At 39.2% G+C, this 16,001-nt stretch overlaps 1 protein-coding gene across 1 annotated transcript; it reads right to left on the bottom strand.

Moving 5' to 3' along the window:
• Positions 1-2,442: 2,442 nt before the first annotated feature.
• On the bottom strand, positions 2,443-15,642 carry mttp (microsomal triglyceride transfer protein). Its single transcript, XM_074683491.1, has 19 exons — positions 15,359-15,642; positions 14,807-15,273; positions 13,098-13,288; positions 12,826-12,969; positions 10,912-11,019; positions 10,708-10,824; positions 10,485-10,624; positions 10,250-10,400; positions 9,116-9,273; positions 8,809-8,977; positions 8,573-8,680; positions 8,222-8,434; positions 7,907-8,118; positions 7,704-7,801; positions 7,454-7,575; positions 7,112-7,339; positions 5,951-6,075; positions 3,869-4,039; positions 2,443-3,335 (listed from the first exon to the last, which is right to left on the bottom strand). Exons 2-19 carry the CDS (start codon positions 14,859-14,861, stop codon positions 3,188-3,190), a joined length of 2,658 nt encoding a protein of 885 aa, XP_074539592.1. The 5' UTR covers positions 14,862-15,273; positions 15,359-15,642; the 3' UTR covers positions 2,443-3,187.
• Positions 15,643-16,001: the final 359 nt, after the last annotated feature.

A 16,001-nucleotide genomic window follows, 5' to 3' on the forward strand; every position in this document is an offset into this window, starting at 1 on the left:
ACACTGAAACATCACCCGGCCGAGGCTTAAGTTTAACCTGACAGTTTGCTGTTTTGTTTACTTGGTTGCCATGGATGAAGCTAGACTGGCAGACACTGGTTTGCCCCCAGCTGCTCTCAGTGGTTTCTGAAGAATCCACATTCAGGCCCAGTTGTTGTATTTAGATGCCAGTGCAGGGCTCTGATGTCACAGCTGTGACATGAGAAAAGTCATGATTTATCGCCTCACCTGGATCAACAGGTGTGATACATTTGAAGTAAATCTGACTCCTTTAACGGAGCCAATAGAGGAATTTTTCCTCTTGAGGCAGTTTGATTGTTAGGAAGTTCATTTGAAATAGCCAATGACTAACTGTGAGGCAAACACTGAGATCACTCATTTTGAAGTCTACAGCTTAGCTAAAGGCCCTGAGCGATCATACTTTGGAACAGAGATGCTTTTAAATGAATGTTAATTAAAGTTGAGTTTTTGGATGAAAATACTTCTTACTAGTGATGCTGTTGCATGCTAGTAAACATCCTCAATAAGACAACTCCTTTACCATCAGAAGCAGGAGTATCTAACCACATGAGTCAGAAGTTCCTTTGTGCAACAGAAGCCATGCTAGCCAAACCAAATGTGTGACCTGTCATAGAGACACACATAATTATCAAAGATAGGCTACTAACATGTGAACAATGAGTGCTATTTTGCAAACATGCTATTTAACATCCCATGAGCCTTTGCCTGTTTGTTCAAAGTTTGAGCAAACGTCAATCTGGTTACAAGATGTCTCAATCATCCTAAAACCACAGTACGGCCTCTTAAGTTGGTTAATATAGGATGGTACCTTTGTCTTCAACTTATTAGTATTGACTGATACTTGTCCATTGACCAGGTGAGCAAGTAGAGGAGAAGAGCATCCGTATCATGCTAGTATGACAACTAAGTATAACACAGATCTGAACTGTGTTAACAACAGGGGGTGGTTTATGGAAACAATGGTTTGTGTCCATTTGTGGTAGAGTACAAAAGATTCAGCTACTCCACAACAAGTGGTATTTTTCAACTTTCATTTATCCATTTTCTGGTTAATGAACTAAATATTGCACTAAATACTGTTACATGGTTAACTGTTATCACAATATTGTCATATAGTAAAATTCTGATGTCACAGTCATTCAGTTCAGTCTCCCCTAGCTGTAGACCATGAATTGTGTCATCATGTAATCAACAAACAAGGGTCCAGCACTCACCTTGAGACAACTTTTCGGCTTTTCTGCCGCATTTTAGCTGCGACTTCATAATTTCCACAGATTCCGTGGTACTGTTGTCACCTGATCTCACTTATGACAGTAAAAAGCCTGTTTGGTTTGTGGGTATTTAGCTCGCATTCACACACCTGCACCAAGAGCCAGGTAACTTAAACTAACAACTAACAAACTGGAGCTTGCATACGCTCCAGTTTGCTTTGACGTTTATTCAACTTAGTGTTTCGGTGCATAGTCTGACGTGGGTACAAAAAAATCACACTGATCGAGTAACTAGCATTATTTAGTTTGGTTTGTCTCACGCAGGCTCGACCAGCTAATCAATGCGCTGCAGGCGGAAGGACACGACTGTGTTGTGCCCGCAAATAGGGCAAAAGTAAAAGGCCTTTCTAATGGCGCAGTGTTGAAAGGTGTAGGTGGTTTCATCGGCAGGGCCAAGCTTGTTATCCACAAACTGAAAAAAAAGAAGAAAAAACTGAAACGTCCCTTTAGGATTGTCACTGTGCCAGATTAGGTGATCACAGAGCCACACATTTGTGTTGATGAACCTCATAATTATGATTTTTTTGTGTGTGTAAAGCTCTTATGTACAGCTGTTAGCTTCAACTTTGCTCAGTTTCACTTTGGTGTGATTTACACTTTTCTGCACAGAAACAAACAAACAATAAAAATACAAATAAATAAATATATTAATTGCATACATTGATAAGTAGAAGGATATTCTAAAATTTTGAGCCAGATTCTTGGTATTTCTATCCAGAAAAATTAGATATGTTAAAAGCTATATGGCCACACCTTGAGTGAACTTTGGTAGTTGTGTATCTTTTGTCAGGTCATCACATCCGGCTTTAATGCCTTTTCATGCTTCCTCTCCTTTTGTTAAATCAATAAACCTGGTCTATGCATGAAACTAATTCATTTTTCCAGACTGATAGTGGACTTATGAGCTGAATTTCTTTGGAAACGCAAAAACTTTTATTCAGCCATTCAGTGTTGACAGTAGTAATCATTTGAACCAATGTATAGGCCAGTTAGAATTGATGAAGCTGATAATCCAAGATTTAATATTCTCCTTCTCATAGCTGGTATGGAAAGTCGGGACTCCCAGCTAAAATGGTGGTGGTCCTTAAAATATTAATTTTGCATGCATCTAAAGCCACAAAAACAACAAAACTGACACTTGTTTCCAGTTCACATTTATTTTCATCCAGTTACAGATCTTACAAAACAATCTCTTCATATGGATACAGAAATTCTGAGCATCTCAGAAATCTTAAAACTATCCCACTTCTTTTTGACAGAGCATGTACAGCCATGTACAAAACAAAGTGTCATTTATCTTTTTTAAGGAGGTTGGATTTTTACTCTAAATCTGGCAAGTCTCAAATGAAGACCATTCAGGTTATGAAAAAAGGTCATTGTTTGACTTTACCACACTTCATAAGTTATCTTAAGCATATCAACAATGACGTAATGACATAAAAACAATCCATTTCTCCTCCTTAGTAAACATATTTAATTAAAAAACAAAGGTGTGCTGACAGTGAGGAGCGTTTCTATTCTTGGTCTCCAGTCTGGTATTTACATGTGCATCTTAACTGCGAGTGAATTGGAAAACAACAGTAAAGATGAAGAGTACTACCAACCTAATAAAACAAACCACACCCTGTGTTTCCCCTGTATAAATAAAATTTCAAGGAAAAAAGACAATGTAAAAATTCCTGATTATAAACAAACTGTCCGATTAAAAGGACTTAAATACTTACAGGAATGTAAACATTGTGTGTGTTGTTAAAAAAAAAGGAAGTTTCAGCACTTTTCTCTCTTTTGTTTTTTTCTGAGGTGTGATATCCCTGAATGTAATAGATCCTCTTTGAGTAAAAATACTCTCCTCGTACAAATCACAACTCTCTCCAGGTTACGTCATGTTGTCTCTTCTACCAGCCGGAGTCAAAAACTTTCTTGCACATGTTCGAGTTCTCCTGGTGAAGAGGGAATTCAGAACCTGGGACAAGCTGCTTCTTGCTCTTGCTTGACACAAAACTCTTTCCCGATGACAAGCTCTCGTACTTGGTCAGAGACTCGCTGTAATCAAAACATTAACATCAACATTTTGGTCAAGGTGATGCAACAGTTTCACTGAAAAAAAAACTGGGTAAGGCCAAAACTTCACATCAGCACAACTTAAAAAACACATATTTTATAAGTTATGCTGATGTAATTAACAGAATAAAAACAAAACACCTTTTATCAATTTATTCAACCAATTAAAAAGCTAAAAGTTGAAGATAATAATAGGAAACAACTTTATATGTAATTATTTGATGAAATTAATGAGTAAAAACTCCAGCTGTATCAAAGTCAGTCAATGTGCTTATAAAGTAAGAATAAAAAGCTTCATTATTTTTAATTAATTTGAGCCATTACACTCCTAAAACTGCCAGAAAATTCTTGGAGGTCAATGTAAACAATATCAAATTTATAAAAAAATAAATAAAAAAAAATTAAGTAAAATAACTATGTCTTCATGATGATAATTTAGTGGCGACAATCTTTGGTCAAAATATAACTAATTACAGAGCTTTAATGTAAAACATAAGCATGTGATCTTGGCTTACCTGAAGGGGAAAGTAGTTTTGTCCATCTGCATGCAAACCAGGAAGGGGTATTCAGAAAACTGGACGGTGGTGATGAAGTCCAGCGATGCCTCTGTTTCAAAGCTGACCTCCACACCTGCTCTCATGAAGTCCATGTCTACTGTAACGTTACCAGTGACCACCAATGCTCCCCTGAAGACACAGACCGGTGAAATGAATTAATAAAATTAAATTTAAGAGACACTTATTTTATTTTGTTGAAATATCATTTTGAATATGGTTCATCAGGTTTTATTTTAACCTGATGCATGTAAAAATAACAACAACAACACAAACAGTATGTGAGAATGTAGATCTAAATGTCGTTGGGCCACAAATTAATGCATCACCTTTCAAACTTGACTTCATGCACATTTTTCTGTTTTCAAGCGACACTTTACACTAATGAGTGCAAAATCAAAAGGTTAAGTCCTGTAACTATGTTTTTGCAATATGTAAACATTATGATAGCTATGAATTTGTCATATTTAAATTTCCACCTCTTGGGTGTGAGCAGTTTTTTTTTAATCATCATTTACCTTTTAACTGGTTAGGAGAGCTGTAGTTTGAAACTGCATTTTTTTGTACCTTGCACAACTACAGAGGCCTCTGGTCCCCTTTTGTGACCGCGTACATGTGCCACAGCTTGTAAGAAAGGTTCAAGCACAATTATCCTGAAACACCGTCAAGTAGATTTCACTACCATGTTACAAATCCCCCTTTTCACAGCAAAATGTGTGCCACCCAGTTGAAATTTCTAACCTCTTAAACTTTGCTTGTGGAAACATGCCTTGGCAAAGATGCCAGTGTGGTTAGTACTGCTTCTATAGATAGCCTGCCAGTCTATTATCAGAGTGGAAGAGGTACAACTATGCTGATCCATTCACCTGCCTCTGCCATTCCCCTCCACACACGATGCAAATCAGCTTGTAGTCCTCTACAGTGATTGGAGAGCAGAAAAATCAAAGTGGAAAGTCTTTCTTTCATGTTTAATGGATTGTGAGCATAGGGTAGATGAAGTGATAATTTCACAGCATCCTCTTCCTACATCCCAAATAAAACCACTACCTCTTTTCCATTTCAACATGTTACTTTAAAGGTTCACATTTAGATCAATACTTTGATAGAGTAACTCACTCAATTATTATGAGGGAGCTTCTCATTTTTTATTCATTTTTTTTTTGTTTTTATGCAGCTTGAATCCAAAATCTAAATCTCAGAATGGATAGGAACATTTGACAACAACAAACAAACTATGCTGTGCAAAGCTGAAGTTGGTTTTCATAAGCCTGTCAACACCAACCTAACTTCTCAAATGCTTCGCAGAAATAAGAATGCTTCTGGCGAAAGATCAAGTGATCAAAGCGGAGTTTTAAGTCTGGTATCAACACTGCTGTTGACAATATGAAATCAAAGTTCTGAGGTGTATTTGAAGTCCCGTTCAGCACAGTAAAATGACTCCATATTTAAATGCAAAAAAATCTGTGGCACTGCTCTCCAAATCCTGTTTCATCACCACATGCCGCAAGCTAACCGATACACACATGATCATGTGAACAACCACTGTTTTTGCGTTGGCTGTAATGCTTTTAAAATAGAGCGCCAGACTGAACTGACGTCATATCCACACAAACCTAGGAATGAGACAGGCGTAAAGCACAATACTGGAATAGGTCCAACATGCTGGTGGAACAAATGAATCAGACAACACTTATAGACCATCTAAAGATCACATGAACCCCACATCAAGAGAGAGTTATTTCCAGTGAGGTGACATCGCCTCTAAACTCTAAAACTACTGTCCGTTCAGTCACAGAGGCTGTTTCTAAGAATGGTCTCTCTATCACACGGACCTTTGCCCTGCAGCTGAATTACATCATACTGTACATACAGTACTCACAAAACACGTTGAGAGATAACTGACCATTTCATGACTGCTCTTGAGGTTGTGACCTACATATGTGTAAGTTTTATGTTCTGTAAAAGCTTCGCTTATGCCCTAGTTTGGCTGAAGGACAAAAATGTCTGTAACAGCTGTTTAATTATGTTGTTTTCAGACTTTACCTGTTGTTGACACTGGTCTTGGATTCTCTGTACCACAGACTGATCTCCATGCCCCCTGAGATGTCAATGGCCAACCCTCCCTGGAATTCTGCACCTGCCTTCAGACCAGACTGCAGCTGGATCACCTGAAGGAGAGAAGAACATAACATCTTTTTATTTTTGTCGTAAGTAAATAAAAAAATGTCCAAGAACTTGAGCATGAGCACAAGATAAAACATGTCATGTTCTTGTATCATTTGAGCATGACTGCAAGCACTGAGGTTGACAATTTAAGTAAAAACTGGATTCACAGTACACACTATGTACTCTTGTATTCTGAAAAGTTAAATAGCTCTTCATAGAAAATAGTTTTTGAGTAAATGCAAAACTGCTGCCTCTGACGTACACAGGAGTCACTGACTGTACAAAACATGGAGCGATGTCACTCACTGGTTTCTGAAGAGGCTTTTTGAAGCCCAATGATGGCCGTCAGCATATGAAAAATACTGACTTGATGAGCTGAATTAACTGAAGAGGCATATAAAAACTGTCAATTCTCACTTGGTTTGGCAGTTCCTCTCAAGAATGTTTTAGTACATCCCAAGACATTCCTCCTAAGGAACACAAAGTACTTTGAGCTACATTTTTAATATATAAAAAGTGATTTATGAACTTTGATTTGATTTGGTCACTCACTGAAAAATGCTCAAAATCCACAGCTCCACCACTTGACAACAGGAAGTTACTGGTTCCCCAAAACCAAAGCATACCTGAATTGCCAAATTCCCCTAAAACCTGTTTTTTTTAGATTCCCGAGACTTTCCTCCTGTAGCCATGCAAAGTGCATGAACCTCCTGCAAAAGTGTTACCATGACAATTTTTTGTTCTCCCTACAGGAAGCAACACCTGATCTTAAAGCTTATGTAGGAGAAATCTTTAGCAACACTAAGTGGACACAGTCAAGCTTAACACTCAAAATGTTTTGAAAATTTCTGTTTGAAAATCCACCTATGTCTGCATTTTCTTCAAGATGACACTGCACAGTCTTTTTTCAACCAGAGATCACTCTAATTCAACCTATACTCATTGCACATCTTCAATACTAAGATGAAGAGTTTTAAATTCTCTACCAAGTCTGGAGTAAATACAGCCTTGAAGCAGGACACAGTACAAGCAGCTTACCTCAGAGTGATCTGTCAGCAGGATGAGTCCCTTCACTACATTCATGGGCTCCCCTGTCATGGAGAACATTTTGGACATGAGGTCACTGTAACCCTTGAAGAAGGTGACAGGCCGAAGCTGGACGTCAAAAAGTAGAGCAGACATCCCAGCAAAGGACTCCAGGTCCTCCTCTCCCTCATCAGGTGTGGCAGCAATCAGGGACTCCAGACCCTGAGCCTCAATGGCAACCTGAAAGAAGAAAGAAAATTCATATCTGTTGCTTAGCAGAGGAAATTGGATATGAAGTGAAGTGCAGAAAGCACTGTGATCAAGTTCATAATTTCAGTTGTGTGGTTTCTTTACCTGAAGTCCGTGAAGAGCTGCTCCTTTGCTAGAACCGTATATATTCATGTTACTCCTCCTCAGGATTCCAGAGCCTGAATACAGGATGTCCAAACTGTATGTGGAGGTTACATCAGCAGATTCTGGAGGAAGAGAGTTTCAAACAACTCAGTTAGCACAGAACTACTGGTGTTATTTATAAAAATTCTAAAATGGTTCTTTGATCAGCTTTTTAATCATGTGAACAGGAAGATTAAATATAATCACTCACGAGCCATGAATCCTGAGTACGCAGACGATGAGCCAACCTTTGAAAAACGGTCGTAGTTATGGGAAATCATGTCCTTCATAGCTTGTCTTATAACTTTGCTGAAAAACAAAACAACACAAAAATGTTAAACACAATGATCTTGTTTAAAATCTCAGTTAATTTTTTTTCATGTATTTATTTTTATTGCACATCTGCTAACTAACCTGGATGCTAACTGGAAGCGGAGGATGTCCTGGATCTTGGACAGCATGTACTTGTTCATTTCATGAGGCAGGTGTCCGATAGACAGAAGCAGATTTTTGACCTCCATGTATGAGGGGTTGCTGCTGAGGATGACGTCTGCGGCAGCAGCTCTCACGTTTTTCTCATAGATCCGACGATTTTGGTGGTAAACCCTGTTGACTGTTTTCTTGACCTAAAATTGTCAAGATTTTTTGTTTAAATCATGGGTTGATTGCCAAATCTAGTTCCTGTCATTGACATCAGTTCAGTTGCTGTTAATGTTCATTATGGTTTACCTCTTCTGTCATGAGGCTGATGTCGTATCTCTGCAGGGCAGTGAGAGCGATGGTGCTGTAACCTCCCACCTCTGACTCTGCGTATTTGGTGAAGATGGGAATAGCTTCAGGAAGCATTGAGTTCTTCAGAGCCAGGAGATACATCTGGACCTCTGACTCAACCTGTGTGCTGTATGGACCTTCTAAAATCCGCTTCTTCACCTCCTCCACGGTCTGAGAAGAAAATACACAACAGGCAGTCACAGTCAGCTCTTCATTTAGTTCATATATGGTAATGTTACCAGGATATTTAATGAGTTTTACTGTAAAATGTAAAATGTAATCAAAACAAAGATCATCTGTGAAGCTCACCGGCAGGTTGCATCCTCCTTTCTGACACAGCTTATGGACCAAAGCTCCCATAATGATCACCACTGACTCTTTGATGTCAGAGCTGCCAATCTTACCCTTTGAAATATCCTGAAAAGGACAAACATTCAGAATAATTTGAACAAAATCATGACGTGGTGTGTCAGGTTCAAGTCCTATTATTTGCTTTTATAAACATGACAATATGATAATCCTGTTAATGATGGCATGACACTCACAAGCAGAGCCTGAAGCATCCGTTCATTGGGATGAGAGGCAAAGCCACAGGCGTAGAGAAACCTCTCCTGTAGAACCAAACCTTTGGCGTCAGTGAAGTTGAGGAATTCAAGCATGGCATCTAGAGATGCAGCAGTCTGTGAGGAGGTCACTGCATCCACCACCTGAGGTCTGGTAACAACAGGAATACAGAATAGCAATTACCAGAGAGTTAATTTTTTTAGACACCATCATTCTCAATCCTTTCAGGAAAGACTACTCTAAAGAAACAGGGTGATGGGTGCAGGATGTAAGGAGGAACCTGCTTACAGAGTGGTTTTGCTGGCACTCTTCAGCACTTTGAGGATCTCGTCTTTGGACGCCTTCCTAATGCTCTGGATGAGGGCCAGGAAGCTGCGAGGAGCTGTGGCTTTGGACAGGCTCGCTGGCTCCAGCTGCTTCTGTAGAGCCTGCCAATGTTCAAAAAGCTAAGAGGGAGAGCACAGGGGAGAGGGGATTAGACGACATATCATTTTCAGTTAATAATTATGGTTCAAAAATACACACTATCAATTTACTGATACAGTGATGTGTGAGAGTAATCTTGTAATATTGACACATATAACACAGACCTTCAGACTCTGAAGAAGTCCATAAATAGGCCACTGAAATATTATTTTTACCAATCCAAAGGCGCAGGAAAGCAGATGCTATTTGTTACCTTTATTCATATCTTTCCCTCAGACCTCTGTTGAACTTTTATCTACTTTACTGTACTTAAATTATTATGCATGACCCCTATCTGCGTGTGTGAAACATTTGAATTTATCCTAAAAAAACAGAAGCATGGGTTAGTTGTTTTTTAAAAGTCAAGATTATCTGACAGAGATGACACTAAATTAATTAGGCTAAATTTCTACAAAACTATGATCATGATGACGTACAAAAACTGACGTAGGAGCTCCTTATTTGCTCCGTTATGTGACACACGGTGAGGTTAATGTGTTTTATTCTCCAAAGAGAAGCGTCATCATGAAATCAATATGTTTGTACCCTGATGGTCAAACAAATAAACATGAATAATGCCTAGCAACTGAGGTCTACTAGCAGCAATGTGACGCTGTAGCTAATGCTGAGTAGTAACACTAAGGGCTCAAAAAGCTTTTCTGACATGACGTTCTTAGCAGGAACAACGGTTATTACATTGTTATTAATATTTTTGTAAATATAACCAAATATAACAGTTAAACTGCATCTGACGCTGATTACCTGATATTCCTTTTGTCAAAAAAACTACTTGATGGACCAACAAAACATTTTGAGGAATCAAGAAGGAAAATTGGGAGTTATCTTGGACCAAAAAATATTTTAAACCACACACTGGGATAATATTGCCCCCTACAGAGACTGCCTCTAGTTTTTTAGTGTATGAAATGTTAAGTTCAAAAATGAAGTGGTACTCACTGATGGACAGCCCTTGCACTGTGATTTGACCTTCTCAGCGATGATCCCAACAGCTCCCAGTTTGGGATCAATCGATTCGACAACACGAGCCACATCTTTTCCTGCAACCTCAAGTGGTCCAGACTCAACACCCACCAAAGAAAGGACTTGCCTGGGAAACAAGACATGAACAACTGAAAGTGTGCACACAACAACAAAAACTATCCCCACGTAAAATCTTGGTTGTTGCCTTTACCTGGAAATGACTTTGACTGCAGCAGATCTGCGAGAGTGTACAGCTAGTAAGTGTGTTTCTTCAGCAGAAGCCGAGTGGATAAAACCATCTTCAAGAGTGAATGTTGTAACAGAACTGAACTTCCTGTTCACACCCAAGACCTGGAAGGGGAGGTGGGAATTATTAGTGATGTGGTGGTCAGATTTTAGCGAGACAGTTTGTGTTAGTCCAGACTCAGACATACCTGACTGTGAGTGGTGAATCCTGTCTCTGGTGTCTTACATGTCTCCAGGAGCTTGGTTCTCGTCACTTGACCTTTGGCTGCCTGGTACAAGACTGTGCATCTTCCTGACACGTCGTTCTGTTCCCACACATTAAAAAAATTCACAATAAGATTGAGTTTTAAAAAACACAAGTGTATGTGTGTAAGCAGGATTACAGAACTTACCTCTATAACCTTCCCAGAGTTAAGCTGCAGTTGCATTAAGCTAGCAAGCCCTCTTTTCAGGTTCCTGATGGTTGCATGTTCTGCTCGGTAGGAATAAAATGCTTTTGTCTGCAAGAGATGTGCAATAAGAAAGGCACACGTTTAAAGAGGTTCATACTTGGACACCTTGACCCAAACATATATTCATTCTCATTTTTGATTTGTACTGGCCACTTACTGACATGCACACAGTGTGAAAGAATGATGGCTGCTGTTAATTTTGAACTTTCTGTTTGTGCCATCTGCCAGTCTTCAATACATACCTCAGTTTAGATGACATTCTAGTTTAAGTCATTCCAAAACAACATGTGTTATTGTACACCGTAAGCCATATGAACACATGTGATACGTTATTTACTACTTATCCAAGTTGCCTATCCTTATGCTCTAATTGGTTAAATGAACCCCAGGCCCTACATCTACTAATGATGTTCATTGCAAAATAAAAAGTAAAGGAGAGTTTCCACACTTGTTCAAATGTGAACTGGTACCGCTCTGTCAAACTAATGCTTTTCAGCAATAAATACAACAGCAGCAGCTAAAGCAGGTACTAAGACATGTGCCACATGCACACAGTGCTGTACGTGCCACAGCTCACAAAGCCTCTCAGGGTGTCAGCTTTCCTTTGCACACTTGTGGATACTATCATGTGTGCTCGATGATGACATCATTCACAATGTTTGTTACATATGCTTTGAAGCCCTGATCAAAAACAAGCCAGAATACAGTGGGATTAGAGCTTTACATTTCTTTAAGGGTCTGTCTACCTCTAAATATATCCTGAATATACATCAGTTCACAGTATTGACCAACATGAAAGGTAATTCAGGCTAAAGTTTACATATGTTTATGCTATCATGTTAAAATGATAGAAATTAGCCAAGTTTTCATTTTGGGCTTCACATTACATAGTTTTTAATTAGGCTCCAGTTTGGCTTAATAACAGACTCCTGCTTGAGTGGAGTGATAAAATCCTATTACATCATCTTTGAGTGTCTCTCATACAGTATGTTATATATTTGAGGCCCTCAGCCACACTATCAGCCAGAACCACTATACATAGATGGTCCACTGCCACTATTTTTGCCACTGTATTTGTGGGAGCAGCTAGTCCATCCTGTCTTACACCATTCACGCATCATTCTCCTGTCTTTAACTTGACAGAAAAACACAAAATACCTCAGATTGATTTCCTTCCTGTATCATAATATTAACTCCAAGGTTATTTGCTGTCCATGCTGCCCAATTAATAAAGTTTTTTTTACTCAAGAGCTGAAGTGACAAAAAAGTGTGGTGATGATTTTGCTCTTAGGAGCAACTGTTATCAACCTTTTTATGAAGTATGATATTATAGTAGTGACACTACTATTTTGAGGGCAATTAAGCGGAGTTGATAATGCTTTTGATAACAGTACTTTAGATTAGTTTGCACTTAAACATCACAGTCAATACGAAGAAAGCATGAGCGTTATCTTTTAACCTGAGCCATTCCTGATTCCTCACTGCCTGACCCTCTGAACCGGCTGACCTTTGCACACATGCACACACACACACACACACACACACACACACACACACACACACACACACACACACACACACACACACACACACACACACACACACACATACACACACACACACACACACACACACACACACAAGCACACATCTACTGGTACTTCCCCTGCCAGCATCATCACTCCTGCACCAGTAGAGTACGCCTAGTTGCATTTTGAAGACAACTACAACAGACTGCTTGAAGAAAATGACTGACTTTCAGAAAATACTTGTGAAAGCATCTCTCACAGGTACTAAAATCTTAAATTGTTTCAGTGTTAAATACTTGATAGAAACTGTTGCTAAAGCACTTACCTTTCCATTTCTCAGGTGTACCAAGAAAGGTTTCGTCAAAGCTGCTAGTTTAGCTGCCCCCAAAACATTTTCAGCTGTGGAGCCATGGAGCACGTTGTTCTTCTGTGAGCGATGGGACACTGGCTCAATCCTCAAATTTGAGATCTGAGAAGAGATATTTTTGATTAAGCAAATGTTTGAGTATGTTTTCAAAGATATTGAAAAGTAACGTTAGTCATTAAGTTAGACTTTTGGTGAGTAAACTTTAAGATAACGAGTTTGATGTGACATACAGCCAGTTGAATCAGTTGATCGTCGTCATTGTCGGGAGCCTTCCATACTAGGTTGACGTCCACATCACTTGAGATTCTGTAGCCTGTGCTGCCGGCCTTTGACCCTTTGGCTCTGTCCACCAGCACCTCAGTCGTATAGCTGAATTTGTACAGCCGGTTGTTGTTCAGTCGGGGTCCAGCAGCAGCAGCACCTGAGGAAACATGAGAAACAGCTGGTGAGCAAACAAAAGGAGAAAGTAAGAGTGATCTGCATGAGGACCGGAGGTTGTTATCAGACTGTGGACAATTCTTTCTTTTCTTTTTACTCAACATAAGAAAAAAATATAGCCTATTTTTCATATCTTACCACTGGTTTTGTATCCATACTTCAGAAGTATCAATTCTTACAAACCTTAACTTAAAACTTGACATCCTGTAACTTTTTTGATGGTACGTTCAAGATCTGCAATCTAAGATTTCCGCTTTTAGCAACATCTGAGTTGTATTGATGATAAAAACGGAGGTAACAAATTAATTTATGGGATGCTGCTATAGTTACTTGATGCTGTAAAGACACAAAATTAAAATCTCAGATGTCAAGGCTTGTGATTAGAAAACAGGCTACTTTTCAAGTCAAGCCACCGGTCTGAGATCCTTGCAATGGGAGATAACATTTTTTCATATTTTTTATCAGTGTGATCAATGAGCTCAAAGTTCAGCCTGGCAATTAAGGGCATTTTTAAATAATGAGCAACTCTTGTGTCAATATTTGTTTCATGTCACTTACAGACACAAATATTGACAAGTAGTATCAGTTAGTGACAAATCAGTAAAATCAGACAGCCTTTTCAGGTGTACAATTTAGAGCAGATCTTCCTTGACCCAGTGAGCCCAAAATCCTCTGGCCACAAAACCTCCAAAGAGTTGTGTTTCAGTCCCCTTAAATGCACTCCAGGTACTGTCATCTAAAGCCTCCTAAAAGACAAACTTTACACTGACTTTACACTTCTACTCTTCTTTAATTATCTGTTTACTTTTGTCAAGAGAAAAGCAGTCTATCCAGATCATTAATGTGCTTCTTGAATCAGCTGTGTAATCAACAAGGTGTGTTCAACATAGGTGCGAGAAGATAAAAATCACTCATCTGCTGCTTGTGACTGACTGTTAGATATGACATGAGGCCATGAGGGAGGACAGACTGACGTGTCAGTATTTGATTTCATCACCGAGCAAAGACAAGTAACATTCAGATTTCTGAATCTTGCAGTCTTTTGTTTTCCACTTAAAGGGACTTTTGAAGATAGCAGAGTGTACAAAGACCCCGTCAGAAATAATTCATGTGACATTATACTGAAACTCAATGCTCCACTGGGTGAATCTACACCACAGACTGAATGAATGGGATCCTGACGTTGTGTGCTCTGTACCACGAACTGCCATTTTTCATTCAATTATAAGTCTCTGTAGCACACCTGAAAAGGGATTCTCACCAATGCAGTCATTAAAAAATCCCCAGTATTCTCGTAGCACCAGAGTACAACTATGTTTCATCTTGAGCTGAAACAAAACCTACAACTTCAAGGTTCAGTAAATATCTTCGTTTCCTCATTCCTTTACTGAGATTTTAGTTTTTAACCTACCAACAGAGGAAGATTGATATGGCAAACTGTTCCCAACTGTCACAAACTCTAACTACACATCAACAACAGATAAGTACCCCATCCACTCACCTTTGACAGAGACAGTTGAGGCTGCACAAAGCAAGAACACAAGCACAGTGAACATTGTGTGTCCTCTCTGCAGCCAGAAGAAGCGACACAGAATCACAGTCGGTGGCTGAAGAGGCTCTAAAAGGCCAAAAAGAAAGGCAAAGCAGCTCCGACCTTCTCCTATTATGTTTTATCGGAGGGGAGGGCAGACTCCAAACTCCACGCTCAAGTACTAAGTACGAGATAACCCACCAATCATTAACCTGACGAGCAGTGATTTGACAGGAACTCCTACTACACTGACAGATGTGTGCAGACGTCCCTTCTTCAGCACACAAGGCCGGCGCGTGCGTCTGCGCGCGGCCGAGTGATTGATTCATCAGTTCATCAGTTCATCAGTGAGATGGGATTAGCTGATCGATTCATGTGACCAACTGATACCAGAGGGGAGCCAGCTTGGTTTTAAGCTTGTAGCTGTCTGTCATACCCTTGGTAGTGCAAAAAAAACAATATTACGATAAATTATCAGAATTATCAAAAAAGCCTGTATATCGAATGAATGAATCATTTTACCGTCAACAAGTAAAGAGCCATCCTCCTGAGAAACACCTCTCACCTAGTTTCACTTTGAGTTGAATAGTCGCTGCTTTGTGGGTGAGTTTGGTGGTTTGAGGAAATGGGCTGTCTGTTTAGAAAACTGACCTACGAGCTCAAGTTACAGCATCCCGGTGGGGTCAAAAAGTGCAGCAGCTTTGCCCTGCAACTTTGGTCTCTGGGGAACAGAGACCAAACAGAGAACAAACAGTTTCGGTTTAGTAAATATAATCGTAGGTTGTTTAGTCAGCAGCTGTACCATTACTACGGTGGCCTTGTAGTGCAAAAAAGAAGAAGGCACAAACTCAAAAAAAAGCAAACCCAAACACCCTTTCCCTTTTGTGTTTGCCTTTGCTTTTTCTGTTTGTATTTTCTCTTTTGTGTTTGTGTCTTCCATTTATCATATTAATTTCATTTTTCTTTTTTCTTTTGTATTGGTTGTATTGTTTTTTTTATGTCCTGACATCTTTTTTTTTTTTTTGTCTTTTTCTTTTCCTCCTAAGCCCTCTTTTAAGGACTTGTTGCAATACTTTAAAATGAAAGATTTCAACCCAGTGGTGTACTTTGGAGGACATGAGGCTTTTCTTTTTAATCCTTTGTGACATTTTTAATTTTTTAATTT

The sequence above is a fragment of the Halichoeres trimaculatus genome, unplaced genomic scaffold, assembly GCF_033239565.1.
Source record: "Halichoeres trimaculatus isolate MK-OKI-2021-1 unplaced genomic scaffold, fHalTri1.1 fHalTri1_scaffold_2, whole genome shotgun sequence".
Taxonomy (NCBI): Eukaryota; Metazoa; Chordata; class Actinopteri; order Labriformes; family Labridae; genus Halichoeres; species Halichoeres trimaculatus.

What these genes read in the sequence shown, in the direction of transcription:
- mttp (XM_074683491.1), bottom strand. Translation starts at nt 14,861, where the DNA reads ATGTTCACTGTGCTTGTGTTCTTGCTTTGTGCAGCCTCAACTGTCTCT. An exon ending in TACACCTGAGAAATGGAAAG is followed by an intron (nt 11,020 to 12,825) that starts GTAAGTGCTTTA and finishes CATCTCTTGCAG; the next exon opens with ACAAAAGCATTTTATTCCTA. An exon ending in AGTGCCAGCAAAACCACTCT is followed by an intron (nt 8,978 to 9,115) that starts GTAAGCAGGTTC and finishes TGTTGTTACCAG; the next exon opens with ACCTCAGGTGGTGGATGCAG.